A 25,496-nucleotide genomic window follows, 5' to 3' on the forward strand; every position below is an offset into this window, starting at 1 on the left:
ACTCTGCTATCTCATCGCCTGGTCATCACCTGGAACAGCTTGGCTCAGGCTAGCTCCTCCAGGATTTAAAGGTCTTTGATATCGGGTAACCGGTGTCCACTGAGGCAGACTGGCCAAAAAATCCGCATCACATTGGGAGACAAAAGTCACCAAAGAAATAGAGGTGAAGTTACCAAGAAATCCTGCCGTCGAGAGAAATAAAGAGCCAAGGGAGGATTTCTATGGCTGTCGCACAGAGGAACAAACCCAGCAACCTTGGGGTTGTGTGACTCCCCAGAGGCCTCAGACCATCAGGCACCTGTGTTCTGTTTGTAAATCCAGGAGACACGTGTCTTTTTTTTTTTTTTTTTTTTTTTGCCTAATTCTACTCTATATTTAAGTCCTGGACACACCACTCAGAGTCACTCTTTCTTCACACAAATGATTCGTGGAAATACCTCCAGGTTGCAGTCTACCTGGGCAGAGGCAAGCAGCTAGGGAAAAGGGACCATGATTAACAGCATGAGTCCACGCGCATCACAGAGTGACTGGAGATTCCTTAGGAGCCCATAAAAGGCACAAAAGAGGAACGGGGTGGGTATAGAAAAGGACATCTGGAGTCTGAGAATGGACAAGAACCAGAGGCAAGGTAAACAAATGCACAAACAGGGTAGATAAAGCTAAAAACCAAAGCAATGAAACAAAAAAAGCGAAGGTAAGCATGGACCAGAGAGAAGGCAAGAAGAAACACTAATGCCTGCCTTGCTGCGGCAGCTTTGTCTGTCTGCAGGGGTTTTTTGTTTTTTGTTGTTGTTGTTGTTTTGGTTTGGTTGGTTGGTTGGTTTTTGGTTTTGTTTGGTTGGTTGGTTTTTGGTTTTTCGAGACAGGGTTTCTCTGTGTAGCCCTGGCTGTCCTGGAACTCACTCTGTAGACCAGGCTGGCCTTGAACTCAGAAATCCACCTGCCTCTGCCTCCCAAGTGCTGGGATTAAAGGCGTGCACCACCACTGTTTTAAAAACAGGTGGTTTCTAGAGCGTTGACTACAGCAGCTGGACAATAACTCAGGAGCACTGTCCCCTAACTTCCACCAAAAGGCACAACATCACCCTTGTAATGACAACTTGTCCCTGTCTTTAATCTTCTCCTGAGCAGACTGGACGGCTTCCTCCAGCTAAGGAAAATTCCAACTCACACACCTTCATCTATGGTGATTACTGTGATTTCTGCTCTTCCCTCTCTGGCCTTCCACTTTGGCTTTACATTCCTAAACAAACTCCCACCCATCAATACAAACACACACACACACACACACACACCAGTGGTTCTCAACCTTCCTAGTGCTGTGACCCTTTAATACAGTTCCTCATGTGGTGGTGACCCCCAGCCATAAAATTAGTTTCATTGCTACTTCATAACAATTTACTAACATAATTTTGTTGCTGTTAAAATATCTATGCTTTCCAACAGTCTTAGGCAACCCCATGTGAAGTAAGTGGTCTTTGGACATCCCAAAGGGGTCTCAACCCACAGATTGAGAAACACTGGCATACACGCACTCAACATCACCACCACCATCACCATCATCATCACTACCACCAGTATCATTATCATAACCATCACTCTTTTCTTCTTCAGTTTTATTTACTCCTTTTTTTTTTGTACACAGAAACAAAACCCATTAGATTTGTCCTTTTCTGAAATCATTCATTCAGTAAGTCACTTTTGTTCTTTGACCTTTAATTAAAATGCTGTGCTATGTGAGCATAGACCAGACTGAAGCTTCCTCAAAGCCTTAGATCGAGAGAGACCAAATTTTGATTACTTTTAAAGGAAAAAATAATCAGTATTTAACTCATAAATATTAGCTGTCCTATACCATACCATGTTCTGCAGACACCATTAAAATCAGACAGGAGTGATCCCTGTCTCTTCTGGTTCATGAAGCTGAAATAAGGGTAAGTGCCAGCCAGGCACTCTGTAGGACGCACATGCTCAGTAAGGAGAATGCACTACTGACTTTCAACATTTAACTTCTAAAGTAACTTCAGGATTGGGGGGTATAGCTCAGTGGTGGAAGGTTTGCCAAACACGCATGGTGTTGTGAGGATTTGGGCTTCCTTAAAAAAAAAAAAAAACACAGAGGATGTGTTTTAGTTTTAATCCTAGCTGTGGGGATACAGGACTACATCACACAGTCGACAGCAGCTGAATATGATTTGCCCCATGCTCTAGCAGAGGAGTGATTTTGCCAGCTCTAGATAGTTTTTGCTAGTGTGTGACTTTATAGAATTTAGAGAACTTTTCAGAGGATATAAATGCTAGAGCCCAGACAGGAACAGCTGGATGGCCCAATGTTGGTTGGACACTGTTCTTTGCAGTTTGTTAAGTAGCAATGCACAAAGGGGTAAGAAGAAGAAACTCAATATTCTGAGAGCAAAGATCAAACTTGCCCCAAGGAACCCGACACCCCGAGTCAGCAGGAAGTAGTCTAATGATAATATCGCCTCCCTTCCTCTCTATCTTTTTTCTCTCCTATCTAGTAATAGGGAGTTGAAAGGGTGGAGAAGGTAGAAGAAGGAAGAACCCACAAAGTAGCCAAAAGTACAGCATGAAACCCTGATATGATCCTACATACCACAGGAATGAAGAATTAAATAAAGGAATGAATGAATGAGTGAATGAATGACTGAAACCTGAAACAGGATGGACAGCCCCCTCTAACCTTTCTCACTGGCTCCATTCACACTGGTCAGTGCCTGTCCAAGGTTGTGCTTGCATAAGCACTATTCTAAGTGAGTGAAAAGCTTCATCTAATGCACTAGCTTTCCACCTAAAAACTGTCTTACTAATTAATTGTCTGTATGTAATAGGACTCTCAGATGGAGTTGGTGGAACAGGCCTTTAATCTCAGCACTCAGGAGGCAGAGAGTTTGAGGCCAGCCTGGTCTACGTAGTAAGTTATGGGCCAGCCACAGCAAGATCCTGGATTTTCACAAAATTCTGTGTTCTGAGGAAAAGAGCCATCAAACAAAGTCAACTTAGTGTACATAAACTGGCAACTGTAAGGACATCCACAAGGAAGATCAATTCATACCCAAAAGAAAGACAGAATCCAGAAGATGGGAGTGTGAACACTGGCCTGGACGGATGGTCACCGGAAGTCACCCACTGCTGCCAGGAGTACAAACAAACAAAACATCTTGGGAACCAGTGTGAACGTGTCTCTACAAACAGGCAACTTCCCTCCTCAACCTCCTCAATACCCAGCCCCTCCACTCCTGCCAGCAACCCAAGCAGATTAACCCAAAGAAAGGCAGATGTCCACTCCAACCTACTTCAGAATAACAAAGAAGAAAAGAGAAAGTAATCCTAGTGTCCAGCAGCAAGACGAGGGCACACGCAGTGCAGCTCAGCCACACAACGGTAGTGTCCAGCAGCAAGACGAGGGCACACACAGTGCAGCTCAGCCACACAATGGTACTGTGTGCTGCACTCGCAGAACACCCTCAACAGTGACACACAAAAACAACATACTTTCAAACATCTCCAGACAGGTCCCGTGATACAGACACCAAAGACAGAGATGCAGAGAAGAGTTCATAGCGATCATAGAGTACAGTCCCATTTATAGCAGGCTGAATGTGTCTATGGTTAAACAACTCCTGACCTGGGTACTTCTGGTGGAGACTGAGGAGGAAGACAGAGCAGAAAAGACTGTAATGTCAGAGAAAGTCAGAGAAAATCTGCATGTGAAAAGGATACAGTGCATTCTGCCAAGAAGTCACACTGCACACTCACATGTTAATTGTATTCTAGGCAAATACTGCATTAAAATATAGACTTACCAATTGCAGAAGATATTAAGTTGAAATCAGTTGACATGCTTAGCACGGTTATATGAGTCAGCTAATGTGGGATTGCTTAATGTGTATTCTAGGCTCAAGCAAATGACTCAGTACACTGAGGATGGCAGCAGGCAGGTTTTTATCATCGCAGCAGACAGTGACCGACAGAGACTGAAGAAAAGGTGTGCCTGAGACCTTAGGTTGAATTGGAAATATCATTTTTGTTAGAATCCAAGGAAAATACATACGGGTGTGCTCACTTCTGTATGAGTAGGTTACAGGTCACGCTATGTGTATATTACAAATCATATTAGCATATTTGTACACGTACTAGTTCAGTCAGCGGAAAGCTCTATAGACATTAAGATGTAGCAGTGAGCACAGAGTTGTCAAGTCTTGACTTCTAAACACCCTACTTCCTAAAATTAACCCTGATATCACACTACCAAACCAAAACCTAAAAATGGTAATAATCACCAAAAAGATTGCAGGACATGACTAGACAAGAAGAGAACAGGATCCAGAGGTTTTGTTTGTCCCCGAAATAAAGCAAGTCCCCCTGATAGTGACAGACATATTAAACAGACACTTAAGTTGAAAATTATTCTCATTGGCTAAATCTAGGACAGTAATTACATTGAAAAATTGACAGAGAGCTGGAGATGTAGCTTGGTAGTAAGAACCTATCCAGCATATGGCCTTCTAATTCCCAACATGCAAAGATAGATAGATGATGGATGGATGGATGGATGGATGGATGGATAAGCAGACAGATAGGTGATTAATAAATGGATGGACATGCAGACAGGCAAATAAATGATGGATGGATAGATGGCCAGATGATATACAAACAGATACATAGTACATACATACATACATACATACAATGAACAATGAATCACTGAGTAAAGTAATCTAAAAATCAATGATGATACAATATGAATTAATAAGAAAAGGAATACTACTGAGCCAGGTAACAAGGACTCTGGCATGTCAGTAGAGACCAACAGTGACTGAAGTTCTATGACGTAGGGCTAAGACAGCATCTTACCATGAAGTGTCCCTGCACTGTAAATGAAGGGGACACAGTAAATTACAACAAACAAGATTAGTAAACACCATGAAAAGCAAGTCCTCGGTGTTAATGTCACCATCACTGTAATCCACCAATGCTATTTACCACCAGGGTGCAATAGTAAGGAGGGGGTGACATCAGACTAGTGACGTTGCCACAAGCCCAGGACCTGGATGTGACCATGAGGAAGCAATCAAACCCACTCAGATGGAAATCCTACAAAGTGTGTCAGGTACTCTATAAAAGTGCCCTCCCCCAAAATACACAGGAAGGTGGAGAAAGAATTCCTGCTTAGAGCAGGCACAAGAGACTTGACAATTACAAGTTCCATACATGTGAAGCTGTATTCAGGATTAGGCAAAACAGAAAAGGTTATAAATGACGTTACTGGAATAATTTGGATTATAGATCAGATATCAGTGATAATAAAATGAGTATTAATTTGTTTTTAAACAATTTTCCACTTTCTTGAATCTGGTAACTACACATTGGTCAGAAAAATGGAACACATTGGTCAGAAAAACGGATTGGTCCCCAGGAAATACACAAGCTGCATTCTAGAGGTACAATGTTTTGAGACTACTAACATAGTAAGAAAATCATGGTCAGCAATGCAAGACAAATGAGAGAAGAAATGAGAAGTCAAATAATACAGAATATAGGTGCCTCATGAGCCAATTAACTAATACGGACGTCTACAAATACCTCGTAAACTTTCTGTACATTCGAAATAATACTACAATAAAAGTTACTCTAAAATCTTACAAAGTTATAAAAATAGGAAAATGATCAGTACACATCATACTACCCTGCATGTCAATACACATCATTCTAACCACATGCCTCTAATCCCAGCGTCTGGGAAGTAGAGGCAGAGAGATCTCTGTGAGGTTCAGGCCAGCCGAGGATACAGGGTTAGATCACGTCAAAGAAGAGAGTAGGGGACAAATGATCCTAAAAAGAGGTTCTTTCCTGCAAGAGAGACTGCACAGCTTAATAAAGTTGCTCACGGTTCTCCCCTCTTGAAGAGACCAGCCACGGTGCACTTTAACAACGAATTCTGTTTTCCTGGATTCCACCCAGCCCTGCCACAGTAATCTGCTCAGGAAACCTTGTTAAAATGAAACACCCATTAAAATCTTACACAAATAGAAAATTTTCTGGGAAAACAGTTGAAGAGCAAGTTGTCTACGAAATACATTCCCTGACCATCCTTAGTGAAAGAAAGACTGTGCTGGGAAGAGAGAGAGAGAAGGAAATGTCCGCCCACGCGGTACAGATGCTGTGGCGGTTTCAGTGAGTGAAAGATGACATGTAGACAACAGTGAGCAAGACATTCTGTGGTCCATGGCTGTGTAGCCAAGCCAATCAACACACATAGTACATCCCTGCCTGGTATGTGCTCACCCTCTGTGACCATGAGGGATCAGCCATAGTTCCCTAGAGGATTCCACAATTAACAGGTGTCCCTTGGGGACGGCATAGAACAGTCACAACCCCACATGTCGTCCTGTATACACTAAGTTGTCTCTATTACCAGCTTTATCATATAAGTGCTAGGTGAGCCATTGTTCTTACCATATAGGGAACAAGGACAAGAAAAAGAAAGAATAGAGTCTACCTGTGAACAAAATGTCTTTCGAATACTTTTGATGAGCAGGTGGTAGAATTGACAGACACCAAATCCATGGATATTAAAGATAACTATATTCTGAGGAGGACTATACTCTACACGTTTCATTTTTATTCGGTCATTACACTGAACATGCTGTGTTTCGGTGGAGTGTTACATTTTCCTCTTCCAGTGAACAGCATAGCCAAGTATCATGGCAGCCTTAGTGAGTAGCTAAGTAATATCTCAACACTGTGCTGGGCTTGGCCAATGCAAGGGTGAAGGCACAGCTCTAGCCCTTCATAAGCCCAAAGTCCAATGATGGAGGCGGGAAATGAACCCCCTTGCTGAGAACTGCAGTGTTCAGGCATGAAGTAGTAAGGGTTAGGTAAATAGTTCAGTGGAAGCATCCATGCGAAGTCCTCCACCAGATTCCTGGGCTCACCAGGTTTTATGTCAGTCTGATACAGAGTAGCAGCATCTAGAACCTGGGGAGTGTTCATTGAGAAACTGTCTCCATAGGAGTTGGCCTGTAAGCTACTGAGTTAGGCATTTTCCTGATTCATGATTGATGAGATTGCCCAGCTCACTGTGAATTGTACTGTTCCTGAGCAGGCAGGAATAAAGACTGCAAGCCACAGAGAACAAGCTGGTAAGCGGCACTCTTTGAGGACGGCTCCATCAGTTCCTGCCTCCAGGTTCCTGCCTTGATTTCCTGCTCCAAATCCCTGCTTGATAGACTATAAGCTGTGCAATGAAATGAACTCTTCCCCCCCCCCCCAAGCTGCCTTTGGTCACAGTGTTTTATTATAGCAAAAATGAAACAATAGCCCAGAAGAGTCACAACAAAAGAAATGCTGGAGCCTAAAGTGTGTGGGCATTCAAAAGAATAGGAAAGGGCACCTGTCTTAGAGCAGGATCAGAGAAGGTTTTTCCCAAGAGATAATAAAGGGCACCTGACTTAGAGCAGGATCAGAGAAGGTTTTTCTGAAGAGATATTTAAACTAAAATAAGTTAATAGATGTAAACAAACCTAGAAAATTATTTAAAAGAGTTCTTGTTTCATTTTAGTCATCTAATATCCCATTGTATTCCCAACATTTCAGAAAAAAAAGTAAGCAAAATTATATGCATGTATTTATACATATGTGTATATATAAATAAGTGTATATATGGATGTATATGCATTCATATATATACACACATACCTAATACATACTCTAAAGAACTTCAACACTGAGGCTGCCCCAGACAACCATTCAGGAATTTTTAGAAAAATACATCTAGCCAGGAGTGTCCAGCCAACCACCCTGAAAACAGGCTGCATCCCTGGCTGGCTAAGAATCCAGCACAACATATTCATAGATGGCCTCACCATGTCTCCACATCCCTGTTCGGCTTTCCTAGGGTCTTGACTGTACAGAGCAAAATAATTAGAGGCAGAAACCACAGAAAAGAACAAACTGAAAGAAAAGAACCATCAGTAGAGCAGCATGGGGAGCGGGGACAGCACTGGTACTGTTTACCTGTCAGCTGGCACTGATGGATCTTGTGCTCTGTGATGTCGCTCAGTGACTCAAACACCTGGAGGCAGCTGTCACAGCTATGCACAGCGTCCTCCTCCAACTCCTCCCCGTCTTCTGGCCTCTTCTTGCAGTCTACTGCCTCCCCATCTTCAATCTTGTCTTCAAGTTTACAGTTGGGGTCTGAAAGAAAATTGAGACTGTAAGTATGAGCTTTAAAAATGGGTTCTCATAAAGTCGCATTTCATCTTCTTGCTACCAAAACCAGAAGCAGTATTTCCCTGGAAGCTGCAACAGAGGGCTCGGTCTCCGAATGTAATACACAGGATCAGAAGCGTCCATTGGTATTATTAGCAGAGGCTTTCTCCCCACTGTATAGGCCTTGTCACACACCGCCCCCTTCAAACAAACCATGCTTAAACTTCACTTTGTGTTTTTAAACCGCCTTTTAGAAGTTTTTCATTAAAAGAGAGAGATAAATCACTTTAAAAATAAACAGTCTTCAATGCAAAGGAAAAAGAAACTACTTCTAAGAATGAACCCCTTTCTGCTAAATATATTCTTTCATGGGAAATTACCAGACCATACAAAAGCCTAGAGTCAGCCAAGTTAATTACCATAGGCAAGAAATTGACCTCTGCTTATAAACTGGTCAAAATGCACAGTTACTCTATTATCTGTGATGTAGTGAGAGCAAAGAAAGCTCCACCACCCAGTGAAGCGCCCTTCTAAGCTCAAAGGCCAGCGAAAACATGTTGTTCTGGTTTTAGGATTTCGAAATTATACAGAAAAAAAAAAAAACCACATAGATTCGGACAAAATTATAATTACAATCGAGTCAACAATCTAAAGCGACATTATCAGGATAGCAAAGCTGCACATCGTGCAAACCATAAATAGTCCTATCTGTATCCTAAGAATGATCACCAAATGGCAGGACAGATAAGGAACAAGGCAAAGATACTGTATGTACTGAAAAGTTCCATGTATAGATTATGTATGCTGTCACTTGGTTCACTATAGAGAAGTCAACCATCACCAGAACTAGAAACAGAGAGAGAGAAAGAGACAGAGACAGAGACACAGAGAGAGGATGGGTGGATGGATGGGTGGATGGATGGATGGATGGATGGGTGAATGGCAGGTAAAGAAGAAAAGGACCTCCCCCAAACACTAGTGCCTTTGTTCTCTGTAGAAATGATAAAGGGGAGAGGAGTAAGAGAAGAAAATGGATGTCAGGCATGGAGGAAAGGAAGGAGGAACAGGAAACACATTAGAAGAAATCTGAATCATCAAAGCTTAATTTGGGGGATATTAACTTCTAACTGTAGAAAAGTCCTCCACAATCAGATATAAACCATATTTTCAATTTTTTGTTTTTTAGATAAAGTGTTATGTAGCCTAGGCTATCCTTAAATTCACTGTGTAGCTGAGGATAACCTTGAACTTCTGCTCTCTCTACATTCATATCCACAGTGCTAGGCTAAGAGGCAGGAACCACTCGGCCTGTTTTGTGTGGTATGGGAATAGAACCCACGGCTTCATACATGCTAGGCCTCCTGCCTACCCACTGGGCCACAGCCCCAGGTCAGAGTTCCTAGCTTAAGATCTTGTCTAATCAATGTTAATTATAAATGGGTTGTATCAAGGTGCCTAACAAATGTATTACCTAAAGTCTTATTTTCAATATATCTCTGCTACTTTTAATGACTGTACTTTACCGGGTTATTTAAATACAAGATATGTGATATTTCACTGGATATTTGGAATTCTACAGCCAAGAATCTACAAAGTCAGCATTTGACAAATCTTTCTTGGAAAGTTCACAGATGCTGCTACTGTGGGCTGCCTGCTAACTTGCAGGTCACACGCTCCCAGGAAGCCCACTGCATCCCCCTTTCTGTCTGGCTGTTGCTCAAAGCCTTCCTCTGAATCTGAAACTAATGTAACACCATCACTATCCTTTAAATGATTTGGAAAAACCAAAGTCAACTTTAATTTCAACGCATAGGTAATCTCACTGGGTCATGAAAAAGGCAAGTGCCCCGTCTCAAACAGCAGGCCATTTTGTGTTGGTGTGTTCATCTGTTTGTTTGTTTGTTTGTGGGAATGTCGTATTTAGGTAAGTTGGTAATCACGGCTGATTTGATATGTGAAATATGGTTATCTCAACACCTACCACATTATCCATCTCAATATACTGAGGTTTCCATGGATCCTCTCTGGGGGGGGGGGAACAGGACCTTTCTTTCTTGCCTCACTCTCTATGCAGCCCAGCACCATCTCCAGGTGAGTGCTTCACATTATTTAGTAATGGGAAGAGGGGGCAGAGAATGCCTTAAAGAAGGAGGAAAAGGGCCCCTTCTTGGTACTTTGTAAGTGGGAAGGGACCAGTTGCCTCCAAATCTAAAAAGCATCCACATGACTACATTCTCCAAGACTGACACATTATGACCCACCTCACTGGCGTTTCCTGCCTTCCAATGTTCTGTCTGGAGTTACAGACTCAACACGTTGGTAATGGTCCAGAGAGCTCTCACAGACCAAAGCCAAGAAGGAAAAGGCTGCCAACCCAGAGGGCAATTCAGAAAAGGAAATAACTGCCCCACTTCGAAAAAGTGACCCCACGCCAATAAATGCTTGCTGGGGGCAGGATGCACATGCTGAATATTCGTCCTTGTTTAGCCCGAGCTTCAGTTTCTGAAAAAACTGACAGCATTCAGGGAAATGTGGGTGTTAGGGTCTGAATTTTAATGTGGTTATTTAGATGCTAGGCAGCAGATTCACCGACCTGTTTGTTTTTAAGTAAGGAGACTGAATACTTTAAGTAATATTCAGAGAGAAAGGATAAGAAGTCTATTTCCTTATTATTCAGTATTGTGAGTATTTTACAGAAATCTGATATCAAAGATACTAACCAAATATGAATGCACAGAGTTTCTGCTCTTCAGAGCTGTGGAGGAGCTCCGGCCTGTGCTTCCACCGCTGTGGCTGGTTATTAGAGTGAGGGTCATTTTAAGACTAATAAAAATGTTTTGCCTGCACTTCTGGGTTTACAGATAGAACCCTTTGGGGACTGAAGTCAGTCAAGCTTATTCACTTGTGCTGCAACTTTAGGATGCATGCTCCAGCCAACTGGCGGATTTGTTTTTAGGTCAACACTTAAGTGGGACCCTCTGGGAGGTGGGTTCGATTATAGCCTATGAGGCCTCCGTGTAGGGAGTACTAGATTCTCAGTCTCTTTCTTTGTGATGAGACATTTTTTTCCCCCAGCCTCCACTTGCTCGAGGAATTCTTTCTTGGCCATTGAAAAGATGTGTTTATTTGTGTGAGGGGTCCCTGGTCCTGATGCCAGTGGGTGTGTGAAGCATCTTGAAAGCTTGCCTTGTCAACCATTTTCTTTCCCACAGGTGGCTACACTTCAGTAATTGCACATGGCCTCAGTGATGGAGTTTTTATAAAGTCCTTTGAGATCCAATCATAAAAAATAATTGTATTACTCTGCTAGTCATTCAAACCCCTGACTTCAGCCTAAGGGGTTATAAACACAAGACCCATGCCTGTGAGTGTCGCCCTGCCCCCAGCCCTGCTGCCTGAGGGACATTTGTTCTTCCAACTACATTGTTGCCTATAAACCCTCTCACAGGGCAGGATTTTAAAATAGCCCCCATCATGCCCCCTAAAGGGCCACTGCAAAGCACACTGTTCGTCAGGCGCCACTCTCTCTCCCTCTACCCCAAATGATGCTACCCCAACATGTGGCCTCCATCACAAAGGATCTCACTTGCTAACCCCACATTCCAGCTCATCCTTTCGAAGGGGGCTGTGGGACCCTGGATTTATAGTGTTCTGATCTGAACTAAGGGTTCACTTTTGGAACAGAGGCACAACTGTTATTACTACAATAAATGGTGGCATTCTGTTTCCAGTTTTGTTAACATTACCTACGAATGAGGATTTGAAAGAGGCATGATTTTCCTCTCATTATGGTCTCTGGCAGGTAGTTCTTTCCTTCCTCCTCTTCTCAAGGACTGTTATTGCTTCAACTTGGTTTAATAAAATTACAACTTTGGGGAAAATGAAAAATTGCCCTGGCTTAAAAGTGTTGGAGGCAATAAAGGTATGGACTTCAATTAATTTCAAGTGCGGGATCAGCTTAAGGCCAACCAGCAGAAATTCTATTCTGTCCATGTAAAAATGAGGTTTCACCACATTTACTTTTTTATAACCTATATAAAAGTCAAGTAACAGTAATGAATACCTAAAAGCCATCTCAGTGGCCTGGCAGGGACCATCTGAATGCTTGACACCATCTTACATATTTCTCTCTTTGCAACAAGGATTCCACGCCTGATCAAAGGTAAAATGTCAAACTACTAAGAAAACAGCCCAATTTCCGAGCCATTCTGCTGCCCAGAAATGGACCTCCTTCCAAGCCACTTTTGCATGGAAAAGCACCAGCAAAAGGAAGAAAAATGAAGAGATCATGTGGTTATAATTATTACCAGGCAAGGAATATTTCTGCAGCTCAGTGATGAAGTAAAACTCTGTCGCTCTCCTCTCCCAATAGTGTCCATCGCAAAACAACTGCCTCATTAAATCTCTGCAGTAAGATTAATATGCCGTAGCTGCACTACATTTATAACTTGCTACTCTATAAAAAGCACATTTAATGGTAAGAGCCAGAGCCGAGATACAAAGTATTACTATAAAAACTTCTGGCAGCGAGAAAGAGCGCAGGCCCTGGTCCTCCTTGCAGGAGATATAAATGAGGCTTTCCCTGGTTAATTCCATGCATGAAGCCCTACCTTAAAAAACAGACGTGGTTTTTATGAGAGTGGCAAAAACACAAGATTCTAGTGATGCCGTAAATACAAAAGCAGGAAGATCACTTAGCCACAGAGACTGGTGAGACATAAATTAAGCCAAACCTTGCACGTGTACACAGGCGCAGATGTCAAACCAGACCAATTCCTAATAATACTCGGTCCACTTGGGCATAGCTAGCTTTTCACCACATGAAACTATGGTGTGAACTGCTCAATCTTAACCAACACATGAGTTCAGGACACTATGAATTCCAAATAATATAGATTTCATTGTCATGACCACAACCGTGGAGAACTCAGTTAAAGGCATAAAAACTAAATATTACCCCCCCCAAAAAAATGTTGCTCCTAATACTACAGTAAAGCGGGGTAGTAAAGACGTAAGGGTTTTCTCCATTGCAAAGTATTTAAGAAGGGATCAGAGCGATGCCTCAGCAGGTAAAGACCCTTGTCACCAAACCTGACGACCTGATTTGGATCCCTGGGACCAATACGATGGATGTATGCTACAGCACAAAAGATTTTATGGGCACGGGCACATGCACTCACACACACACACACCACATACACACACACACACACACCACACACACACACACACACACACACACGCAAACACACCATTACACACATAAAAACACCACACTAAATGATGTAATGAAATTGTTTAATGTAGAACAAGAAAGGAAGGATATTCTCTACAAAGTCTCGGTATTAAAATCCCACGTCTTAATTAATAATTCATATAAACACATTCTGTACTCATATTTTCCACAAATCACTACCTGCGCTAAGTGATAATTCACCTTGTCTTGTATTTAAAGTTCATATGTGGGCTGGGGAGATAGATTAATGGGTAAAAGCATTGTGGTGAAAGCAAGAAGATCTGAGTTCAAATTCCCCAGAACCCATTGAAGGATGAGGATTGACACCTGAGGTTTCCTCTGACTCTATACATGTACTTGAGCCTTGACACGCATACCTACCTTTGTTTATATATATATATATATATATATATATATATATATATATATATATGATCATAGATGTGTACAGACACAAGCACACACAAACATACATAAATAAATACATAAATGAAATGAAGTGCGCAATAACTAGTCATCTATGTTTGTTAACATATTTAGAAGCCTGAGAAGAAAATTGGAGAGTATCTGTTTAAAACAAGCTGTACCAAAAGTAGTCTTTCTGAATACCTCTTCAAACCATGCTAACACTCATTCAAACACTAAGTAAGTGTTCCTTAACAACAAGCAGGAAACCTTCTTGGTGCTCAAAAACTAAAAGGCGGGATCATTACTTTGTGATTTCTGAGCTTTAGATATGCATTCTAACTTGAAATCCCCTAAGATGAAAACAGATTTGGGGGAAATAACTTGTACACTGTTAACACAGTGGCTAGGAAGCCTTAATGAAGGCATGCAGCAAGCCAGACTAGGCAGCCAGCCGTCAGCCGCACACTTGCCTGCTGGTATCTGTCTTATTTCTAGTCTGTCAAGTCAAGGCAAACAAAATAGAAGTAATGGGGGGGGGGGGAGGGTGGAAATGGGGAGGAGATCTAACCTCAAGTATCCTGAAGCTGTGGTCTCTACCTTGCCTCTACCATTGCAGAGACAAGAGACAGAGATCCCATGCACTGCATGGCTAGCCTTGAATGGTCAAGGTTGGGACTGCGCTCTTGGGGCTGGAGATAGAGCACTGGTCAAGAGCAGGGACTGCTCTCACAGGGGACCAGAGCTCAGTTACCAGCACACACAACAGGCAGCTGACAAGTGCTCGTGATTCCAGCTCTAAGGGATCTGAGATGCTCTTCGGATCTGCAGGCACCTACACTCACACGCGCGCGCACACACAGACTCACCCATACATATTATTCAAAATAAAATAAATCTTTAAAAGCATAGAATTTTTTTCAGCCTGCTGACATGACGCAGAAACGTAACTGCAGTACTAGATGGGCAAAGGCAGGAGGGTCACAAGTTGGCAATCAGCCTGAGCTACATATAGCAAGACCTTGTTCCCTGCCCCCAAAATTAATGACTCTCTTTTTCCATGTTTACTTTCTACCTGCTCTATTCTCTGAACTATGTTTCTAGTTATGAAACTGCTTATTCCCTTTTGCCTACAAATCCCTTCAGATAGAAAGAATTCCCTCTGTGTTACAACAAATCGCTTCGATATTTGGAATTTCTGCGGTTTTAATTGACTCTTCTCAAGTCTGTCAGGCTCCCAGAAGACCAAAGAGGAGCATCACTGAAGCATCCCTACCAAGACAATCTGGTCAAACGTGAGTTTATCTCCCCATTCCATCCAGTACACGTGACAATCCTTGTTCAGGATGCTGAGTTGCAGGGTGGGGTAAACCTTGGAAGAAGTTTTAAAAGCATACATGCATGCAAAGCTTGTAACAACTAGGAAGCTCCGATCCCAACCAGAAGCCCTATCTAAATTCCCTGGCTCCATTCTGTTGTCTATCATTTAGTCAGAAGACTTAACAGAGGTAAGCAATGCCAAGGGTTCAGCATTTAAATAAGAGAAGTTACAAGCATCGCCCTACTTCAAGCTCAACTATCTCAGGATGAGTCACTACGCCTGCCTTGTCACAAATTCAGCAAGCAAATATTTCCTGAGCACCTCGACAGAGCTTGTAATCTACCCTCATTTCCAAAGTGGTTGGTCAGGAGCAGTTTCAAAGGTTTGGTAGTGCCTCTCTTTTAGCATCCAGAATGGACAGGAACAGGCTGAGGTGGCTAAAAGCTACAAATGTTTCCCAGGGCCTTGAACCCCTTGGTCCATTCACCCAAGTTTGCCATTCAAAACATTTTTCCCGTGTCATGGCATGATGAACATAGCAAACTCATAGAGGTAGAGAGAAAAAACAAAAACTCAGTGAGGTTAGAAGGAGGTCAAGATATGGCTAAGTAGGAACAGAGCAGCTTGTTAGGGAGAGGAAAAAAAAAAAAAAAAAAAAGGAATACAAGTAGAACTCCAGTTCCCAAACTAAGGACACAGATGCCAAAAGCAACATGCTGCCTTCAAGAAAATCCAAGTGCTTCTCCTCCAGGCAAACCAGGGCAATGGTGGAGCCCAACAAGCTGGAGGGTAGCTGGGGACAGGGCTACAGACATCATGAGGTTTGCATGCTAACCTCGGTGCCAGAAGTGAGTGCGGGATTTCTAAGCAGTGGGTGAGATGGGTCCACTTCAGAAGGGTGCTGCACTGGTCACAGAGAGGATGTGCTGGCAAAGAGCAGGTCAGGAAGCAGGGAACCGCTGTGACTGTTACAACATAAACAAGGGAAGAGGGAGAGCCCAAACCAAGTCCCAAGTCCAGAGCAGAAAGGAAACAGGCGCTAGATGGTTGGTGGGAGAAGACAGTGGTCAGTGGGGGGCAAGGCAAGCGCTTGAAGTCATGGCTTGCCTGGAGAGCATGCCAAGAGAGCAGGCAGAATCAGGCTAAGGACCTTCCTTCTAAATGGGTTTTCACTCACCCAGTTACTTCTCTTGAGATCATCTTCCTACATATCTAAATGCTCAAAAATAAACACCAGAGCCAGAGAGAAAGCCGACAGAGGGGCCACACCAGACAACTTCTTAACTAGGGACAAAATATTTCAGGATCTCAGAAGTCTTTGGTGAGACAGATTATATTTTTTCATTTTACTTCAAACATATATAAGGGCAAATAAAGGAAATATAAAGTTTAACTGAAAACAAAAATAGGTATTGGATCTCCCTTATTCTCTTTTCTTTTTAAATATCATTAAAGGTTCATTTAAATAGATGATCCTATACTCGGTTCATGATCCTTCCCAATAAAATAAAACCATGCACAAGAGCAGGGTATGGAGTTCAGTTGGTAGTTTTTCCCTACCATGTAGGAAACCCTGGTCAGAGCTGCAGCACCCCATAAACCTGGCTGGTGGCATCCATCACCAGGCGCGTCAAGGTGAGAGGTTCGGGAACTAAAGGTCAACCTTTCCTACCTGAGGAGTTAGAAGCTAGTCGTTGATAGAGAAGAAGACCCTGTCGGAAGAAAAATGAAATAAGACAATACAACAAAATAAATCTCCATACAAAAGGCACATAAACAAACCAGAACAATGTGATATATACCCCTGTCCCTAGGGTGGTGAACAGGGCTATGACATTTGAACTTTCAAAAAACCTCCATAAACGATCCAAAGGAACATTCCCTGAAGAGAGAAAACAGCAAATGACCATGTGAAATGCCCCTCACAAGCAAGCCTAGAACCCTGCAGAAGAACATACAGGAAGTCACCACGAGTCATCACAAGCAAGCCAGGTGACAGGCAGGCAACGGTGGGCAGCCTCACAAGGAGGCTGTTTGCTAAACGAACGTTTAACATCCTCTCGATCTGAAGTTACTCTGCCTTAGGGTATTTTTTCGGCTTTCTTTTGTGGTTAGCATCGGGTTGTTTTAGCTTGCTTGTTTTGGGTATTTTTATATTTGGCTTCTTCTTGGAGACACTTCGCTTTTGCCTTTGTTTGGACACTTCTTCTCACCCGACTGCACTCCACTCCTATCATCTAGTGTCTTCCACTCATCCTGGACACATTAGACGCAAATCAAAATAAACCAGAGACCAGACAACATTCCCATCTTAAAGCAAGACTCTTCCATTTTACAAAAGAAAAATGTTACAAAGAGATATTTTCAACAGCCAGGTATCATAGTACTAACTTCTCTACAGTAAAATAGTTTTAAAAGTCTGAAAATTCAGTGTGGAGGGAGATAAGTGGCTGGAAGGTATGTGTGTGTCATCCTGAGTACGTGGACTAAACAATGCGTCTTAAAACAGCCACGTTCGTGAATGAAATCTGTTTAGAAGCTAGACTTTAGACTTTAGACACAAGGATGTGGAGGAAGAGTGTCACGGTATCCGTTTTAACCCAGAGTCTCACCTACAGGACACTGCTACAGCCATCCAATGAGAATCCAGGACAGAAAGTTCCCAGTGAACATATGGTACCTTCTACCAATGGTTCCGATATCTTGCCCACTGTAGACACTGTCGGTGAAATGTCCATCTTTCAGAGCACGATATTTATACTATCTCAAGGATTACTGCACCACCAGCTTAGGAAAGGAGTGTTTGAAACAAGCGACACTGGCCTCTGCAGCATAACAGTGCTCATTCATCAGGGCAATCCTTTCCTGCGCCAGTAGAGAATAAGCTGAGCTCCAAATCCATTCACAAAAACCAACCGAGTGTTATCGCCCAGTTCTCTTTACTCCTAGCCTTGTCTTATTTCTTTGTTTTGTTTTAGAACGCTGGATGTTCCTCCTCTAAAACCCAATGCTGCTCCTGAAAGGCAAGGACAAATGGATGTGTGTAGAGTGTCAGTGTAGCATTCTGACCTAGGGTAAGCTGGGTCCACAGTGGGAAGCAAAGCAGTAGGGATGGGCAGGTGGCTTAGTTGGTAAGGTGCCTGTCTTGCACGCGGAATAAGACCTGAGTTTGGTCCCCAGAACCAGCCAGGAATGGTGTCAAACATCTGTAATCCCAGCATTGAGAATGGCTGGCCCATACACATTTGCATGCGTGCGCGCGCGCACACACATACACGTGTGCGCACACACAAACACTGACTAAATTAATTAATTAATACTATGGAAAGTTATTCTTAGGCAAATAGAAAACAGCTATTTTTTTCCTTTCCAACCTAACATACAAGTAGCAATTCCTCATTTTTAAGTGATCCTGTTTAGAAAAATAAGAGGAATCTGAACACATGTTCAGTAAGACAATGACTCAACAAAAGGAGAAAAGGAAAAAAAAAAAAAAACTATACAATGAGGTATATGTGTACGGAAAAAAAAAAGGATGGGAATAAAACCTGGGGTTGTTGTTTATGACTTACAAGCCAACGTCATTGATAAGAAAACTGATGTTTCATTGGGTGAAAAAATTAGGCCATTTTGTATTCATCTAGTTGGATTAATAAATGTAAAAATGGAACCAATCCAGAATGTCTAAGGTCCCTTTAACCTGATGCAAAACAAGAAAAGCCACACGACCAAAAATAAACTACAAAAATAGATTATTATTGATCTGGTATCATTTCTGCAGCACCTTCCTTGAGGAGCTGGAAACAAAGGAAATTAAACAGCACCCTTTAAACTTTTTAACTCTACTTTTGATTTCCTAGAACACAAATAATTTCTTGAATTTACTAATAAATTGTAGGTTAGTTTTAATGCAATTTCTTCCCCCCCAAAAAAGACCTGTAAAATGCAGTTTTTCCTATAAAATTGACAATCTTACCAAATGTTCATTCCATCTGCACATATCTGCAGAGCAGTAATAAAGACACTAGGTCCATTTGCATAATCAATACACAATTTACAGAGCTGCCCAGACAGAACCAAAGAGAATGTAAGCGCCATTATCTTAGCGACTATAAATTAATAGTTGTTTGTGGAAACATGATCCTATTTATGCTGTCTCAGTCTGGACATATCAGGAGACTGTGATCATACATTAAATGTTTTTACAGTATGCATGAGACATAAATGCATTTTGCAGCAGGGTTTGATAGCGTGTACCTATAATGCTAGCACTTGGAAGGTGGAGGCAAAGGGATCAGAAATTCCAGGCTAACCTGGGCTACACAGTATATTTGAAACCAGCCTCCAGAGACAGGAGACTCCATTTCGAAACAATGAGTATGTGGCTTAGCAGGTAAGGACATGTACTGTTCTTACGGAAATCTCAAGTTTGGTTCCCAGCACCCTGATGGGTAGCTCACAACCACCTCTAATGGCAGCTCTGGGGGTCTGAAGATGGTGGCCTCCATAGGTACCTGCATTCATACACACACACACACACACACACACACACACACACACATATACACACACACATACACACACACACACATATACACACACACACACATACACACACACACACACACACACCTAAAAAGCATATTTTTTTAAATAAGTAAATAAGATAAAATAATTTTTAATCAGATAATTTCTAAATATGAACAAAGTAAAAGCAAGTAAGTTGATCACATGGGGGTAAAAATTGTTGGTAAATGCTGACATATTTTTATCTATTGATTTTCCAACATCTACTTTAGTAAGTAGAATATGTGTGTATATGTTTACATATAGAAGTTCCTCAGAAGATAACAGGAAGGCCCAACATTGCTTTTTCTTCTCTCTTTCACTCCTTCCTTTTTTTTTCTATTTTAATTTTAATTATAGAATAGAATTTACTTAGGACATTGGGAGGGGAGTTAAGAGAGTAATAGAGGCTGAGAAAGGCAGAGATGAGAGAGTAGAGAAGTAGAGACCAACCATGACCACATGGAGAGAAGGGAGGAGTGGGGAGAGAGGGGGCACACAGGGGCAAGGGGCAAGAAAGTAAGGGTGTTCCGCATTTCTGTGCCTTCTCCATTCTGTTAGCATGTAAAATGATGGACTTTTGTGATAACATTCTATACACATATATCATGACTTTCACATCTTCTTTTCAGGGGTTTTTGAGGTGTGGTGTCATGGTTGCTGTCTGCCTGTTTCTTTGTGATACCAGGAAATCAAGCCTGGGGACTCTTCTTGTCACTGAGCCGCAGTCTGCTGTTGTCTCCTTTTTTTGTCTTAAAAGAGTAATGAGGCTGTGGCCCAGCCACTGTGGTTTGCTCCTGCAAATCAAGCTGAATCTTCACCCTAGCAAGCTGGCTGGCCTTCGTGGGAAACCCTCAGCAGTGTGCCTCTGAGGAGCTAGAGAAGCGCCTTAGTGGTTAAGAGCATCCACCAGTCCTACAGAAGACCCAAGCTCAGTTCCTAGCACCCATGTAGAGCAGCTCACAACTACCAGTAACTCCACTCCAGAGGGTCTGATGCCCTTTGCTGACCTCAGCTGGCCCCTGGACACACACACACACACACACACACACACACACACACACACACCTCATAGCCCCCCTCCTGTGCGCCCCAGGCTTCTTGGCCTCTGACAGGCGCCAGGTCTCCTGAGGTCTCACCACAGTGGCGATCGGACACATACTCTTCAAGCCTCTGAACGGTACTGCATTTCTAATGAGGAAGCCTACCTTCTGCAGCTTCAGACCTGATAAATGAATATGCCAGGAACAAGCCTCCCTTTCCTCACCTAGGACAATGCCACAATGACACCCAACTGAGAATTCACTTAAGGGTAACAACTCTAGAAACAAACAGGTACCCAGTGCCCACATCCAAGGCATGAGGCAATTTGTAGTGAGCACGGGCTCTTCCAGCTTTGTGGTCACCTCCTACTGTGGACAATGCAAATGTTCTGTCTCTCATATTTCTCTAGAAGGGGAAATATTTCCTTTTACGGCTGGCAGCCATAAGACTTGTGTCACCTCATCCCCAAAAGATTGTACAGAAGAAACAAAAGAAAACAAAACAAACCAACCAACCAAAATCACCACAGACCGCTCCTTCAGTGATCATGAGCTAGAAAACACCGTGAGAGCCAGCTAGATTGGTGGCAGAGCCCGGGCACCTCTTAAACAGCTCATGTTGGTTTACTGATGCAGCTAGTCTAGGCTCATGCCTACCATTTTACTGACAGGAAAACTGAGGCTTCCCACTCTTCTGTGAGTGGGATTCAATCTTGGGTTCTAAGTGTACAGTCCTTTATGCCACTTCACTGTGACATGTTGATGGATAGAAGCTAAGGCATTAAGAAGCTAAAACAAACGAAAGAGATGATACTCAGGGCTGTAGCTTGTAAGAATACAGACAGAACTCAGAAAGATGACTCAGCACTTCAGAGTGCTTGTTGCTCTTACAAAAGAACCTGAGTACCACTCTTGCATGGTAGTTCACAACCATCCTTACTTCTAGGTCTAGAGCATCCTATACCTCCAACCACACTAGGAAGATAAGTAGTCTCCATACATAAATGGAGGAGAAGGAAGAGGAGGAAAAGGAGGAGGAGGAGGAGGAGGAGGAGGAGGGGAAGAGGAAGAGGAAGAGGAAGAGGAAGAGGAAGAGGAAGAGGAAGAGGAAGAGGAAGAGGAAGAGGAAGAGGAAGAGGAAGAGGAAGAAGAAGAAGAAGAAGAAGAAGAAGAAGAAGAAGAAGAAGAAGAAGAAGAAGAAGAAGAAGAAGAAGAAGAAGAAGAAGACAACGAAGAAGATGATGATGATAGAGGAGTAGTGACAGCACTTGGGAGGTAGAGGCAGGAAGCAGGATTTCCCATTAACCCTTAGTCACTTAGTGACAGAGGCTAACCAACCTGGGCTAATGAGATCCTTTAGCATAGAGAGAGGGGTTCAGAAGAGGAGGAGTGGGAGAAGGTGGAGAAAAGGAAGAGGGGGAAGGGGAAGATCTGTGGCTGTGGGAAGTCACCGTTCCTTCAGCACAGAGTGTATAGGATCCTGGAAGGAAACTTCTACAATGAAAATCAAACTAAGGTTGTCCCTGCCTGACCTGTCACAGACTCATGGTTTTAGTGAGAACTGATATTTCAATTCTGGAGTTTGAGGCTGATGGGTCCCAGAGGGTCTCACCATTAGCACCCTCTCTCACACCCTTGCACAGTGTTACAGGTCTCATTCCTAAGAAGACAGCCCCTCCCAGCTGACCTCTAAAAAAAAAAAAAAAAACAAACTTAAGTACGCTCTTTATAAAGTATTTTCAAAAATTTAAAATGATTCCACCATGGGACATCCTCTGTCACTCACTGTCACTGGAGGGTATTCCACTCATCACTGTCAAGGTGGCCTCTCACAATCCTCAGGGAATCACCCACTCTGATTTCTATTTCTCCTTCCCTCCCTGCATTCAGCATTAAAGTTGGCAAAAGGAGAAGATAAATGGATACTTGAAAGTCGCCTGATTGGAAACATTAAAGGGTTAGAGTTTGTAGGGAAAGTCAACTTTAGGACAGTTTTTTAATACAAAGAGAAAGGGAAGACGGTGTGCACCAAAGACTATTCCTAGACAAATGAATGCCAAGGTCAGCCAGTGGCCACCAGCAGGTGGGGTCTCTGAGGACCAAAGGGACAGCCAGAGGCGAGCAAGTCACTACTCTGCATGAGAATGGATCTGGCAGTGACTTTCAGGAATTAAAGGAGACAGAAGGCTGGTCACTGCACTGAATAAACTTGGGAACTAAGGGCAGTGTACTGAAGCAGGGAAGTGGCTCAGGAGAGAGAAAAGTTCATAAAGCCTGCCACAAAAGAAGGCTGAAAATAAACAAAAAGCTGAGGCTGAGCCTAGCCAGCCAGACCTCATGGCTGAGGCCGAGCCTAGCCAGGTCCCATGGCAAGCACTCCCCAGCTCTCTGCAACCTTCACTCTACACAGGGCTGCATCTGGAAGCCACGGAAGCCACTGCGGGTCTAAGAACATGCCTAGGAATGAACTCATCGATGACAGAAGTGATGGATGAGCCCCTACATTCAGCTCACTCCTTTCTGAGGCTATGTCCAGGCTGATCTTTGTATTTAAAGAGTAGTGGCCAATCTTTGACCAAACCTTGAATGGATTGGGGGGAATACGATACAAACACTATCTTAGACAAGAAAAGTACCATTGGAACAGTCTAAAAGTTCAGGCTCCACCTACCAATGACGGGCCTAACCTGAGACCCACCCCACAGGAGAGAACCACCCCTGACACGATTAATGATACTCTGCTATGCTTGCAGACAGGAGCCTAGCATGACTGACTTCAGAAAGGCTTTGTCCAGCAGCTGATGGAAATAGTTCCAGAGACCCATAACCAAACAATAGGCGGAGCTTAGGGAGTCTTGCAGAAGAGGCAGGCGGCAGAGACAATGGAAGGACCCAGCGAGATCAGGGACACCACAGAAAGACATACAGAGTAAACTAACCTGGGCCCATGGGGTCCCAAGAGACTGAGCCACCAACCAAAGAGCATGCATGGTCTGGACCTAAGCCCCCTACACATATACAGCAGATGTGCAGCTTGGTGTTCATGTGGGTCCCCTAACAATTAGAGTGGGGTGGGGGCTGTCCTGACTCTGTTGCCTGCCTTTGGATTCCTTTCCCCTAACCCCTAACTGAGATGCCTTGTCTAGCCTCAGTGGGAGATGAACTCAGTCCTGCTATGACTTGATATACCAGGTGGGTCGGTACTCATGGGGGCCTCCGCTTCTCTGACGCAAATGGGATGGGGAAGTGGGGGAGGGGTGGGAGGGTGGGACTGGGAGGAGAGGAGGGAGGGGCTGTGATCAGGTTGTGATGTGAATGCATAAACTAATGAGGAGAAAAAGGACAGTGGTGACACGTGCTAGCATAAATAGTATGCAAAATAGAAAATAAATAAACCTACTAGGTAGTCACAGCAAGAACAAAAAAGTTCTCGCTCCCTCACTAAGCACAGAGTCAGAGGACAAAGTAGGAGGGATACTTTTCACAGTCTAAGGACAAGTCATCTTAGTGATAAGAAAGGCCTTTTCAAACGGGAAGATGAGAGAACCCAGGAAATAAAAAGGCAGCTGTCAGAAAAATAAATACACAAGATGGTCAAGTCACCTCCTCGCTACAGCACCACTAATCAAAGTGTCCTGAGCAACAGTTTGTCCACAAGTCCTGCTGGTCAAAACCAAAGACAGAATCATAGCCGCTCTCCAGCCGTATGGCTAAGAACACCATTGGTATTAGCCCTGATCAAATATAGTCATTCTCTGTAACTAGCACTTCAGTTTTCAAGAACATACTGTGTGTTTTTAATCATGTGTGTCAGCAAGAAGACATGGCATTCAATGAGGCATCACTTGTATGTGATAAGCTAAACCAACAGATAACTGAGGAGAAACATCCTGATGATCAGGGATGAAGGAGGAGCTACTGCTCAGCAATCTGTCATACAGCAGGGGTGTTAAAGAATAAATTGGAGCAGACCAAGGGGATGATAAGCAGGGTGGTAGCTATGGTCAGGAGAGAGCTGCTAGGGTTAGAGTGAGCTGCTAGGGTTAGAGCGAGCTGCTAGGGTTAGAGCGAGCTGCTAGGGTGAGAGTGAGCTGCTAGGGTTAGAGCGAGCTGCTAGGGTTAGAGTGAGCTGCTAGGGTTAGAGCGAGCTGCTAGGGTTAGAGCGAGATGCTAGGGTTAGAGCGAGCTGCTAGGGTTAGAGCGAGCTGCTAGGGTGAGAGTGAGCTGCTAGGGTTAGAGCGAGCTGCTAGGGTTAGGGTTAGGGTTAGGGTTAGGGCTAGGGTTAGGGTTAGGGTTAGTTAGGGTTAGGAGTGAGATGCTACAGTTTAGATACATTTTGTCCCCACAGTCACTTGAACATGTGATTGTTTGACCTATAAGCAGCTGAATACCATTATGGTAATGAGTGATGCTGGTCTCCTAGAGCAGATTATTATTCACAAGAGTAACCTGTCATAAAGTGATCCTTTTCTTCACCTATAGTCAGTTATTTTTGTTTTTCTCCACCACTATGCCATAGCACAGCAAAACCAGAATACCATCCATTACTAGCTGGCCTCTACCTGAGCTCAATAAGCCTATGTGCTCTGTGAGCTACCCAGCCTTGGGTCTTATGTTGCAGCAACAGTAAGTGAACTAATGCATATTCTTAGAGCACTTATTTGGCTTGGGGATACACACACACACACACACA

The 25,496-nt window shown here is 43.2% G+C and overlaps 1 protein-coding gene across 3 annotated transcripts in view; it reads right to left on the reverse strand.

Annotated features, from left to right (window-relative positions):
• The window catches only part of Znf521 (zinc finger protein 521), a 285,412-nt gene that overhangs the window by 244,858 nt on the left and 15,058 nt on the right, over window positions 1-25,496 (reverse strand). For all 3 annotated transcript variants that reach the window (XM_029546908.1, XM_021215108.2, XM_021215110.2), the window contains one exon: window positions 8,038-8,217. In XM_029546908.1, coding sequence (XP_029402768.1) covers window positions 8,038-8,217 — 180 coding nt within the window. The remainder of the gene's footprint in view (window positions 1-8,037; window positions 8,218-25,496) is intronic.

This window comes from Mus pahari, chromosome 15 (assembly GCF_900095145.1).
Source record: "Mus pahari chromosome 15, PAHARI_EIJ_v1.1, whole genome shotgun sequence".
In the NCBI taxonomy this organism is placed as follows: domain Eukaryota; kingdom Metazoa; phylum Chordata; class Mammalia; order Rodentia; family Muridae; genus Mus; species Mus pahari.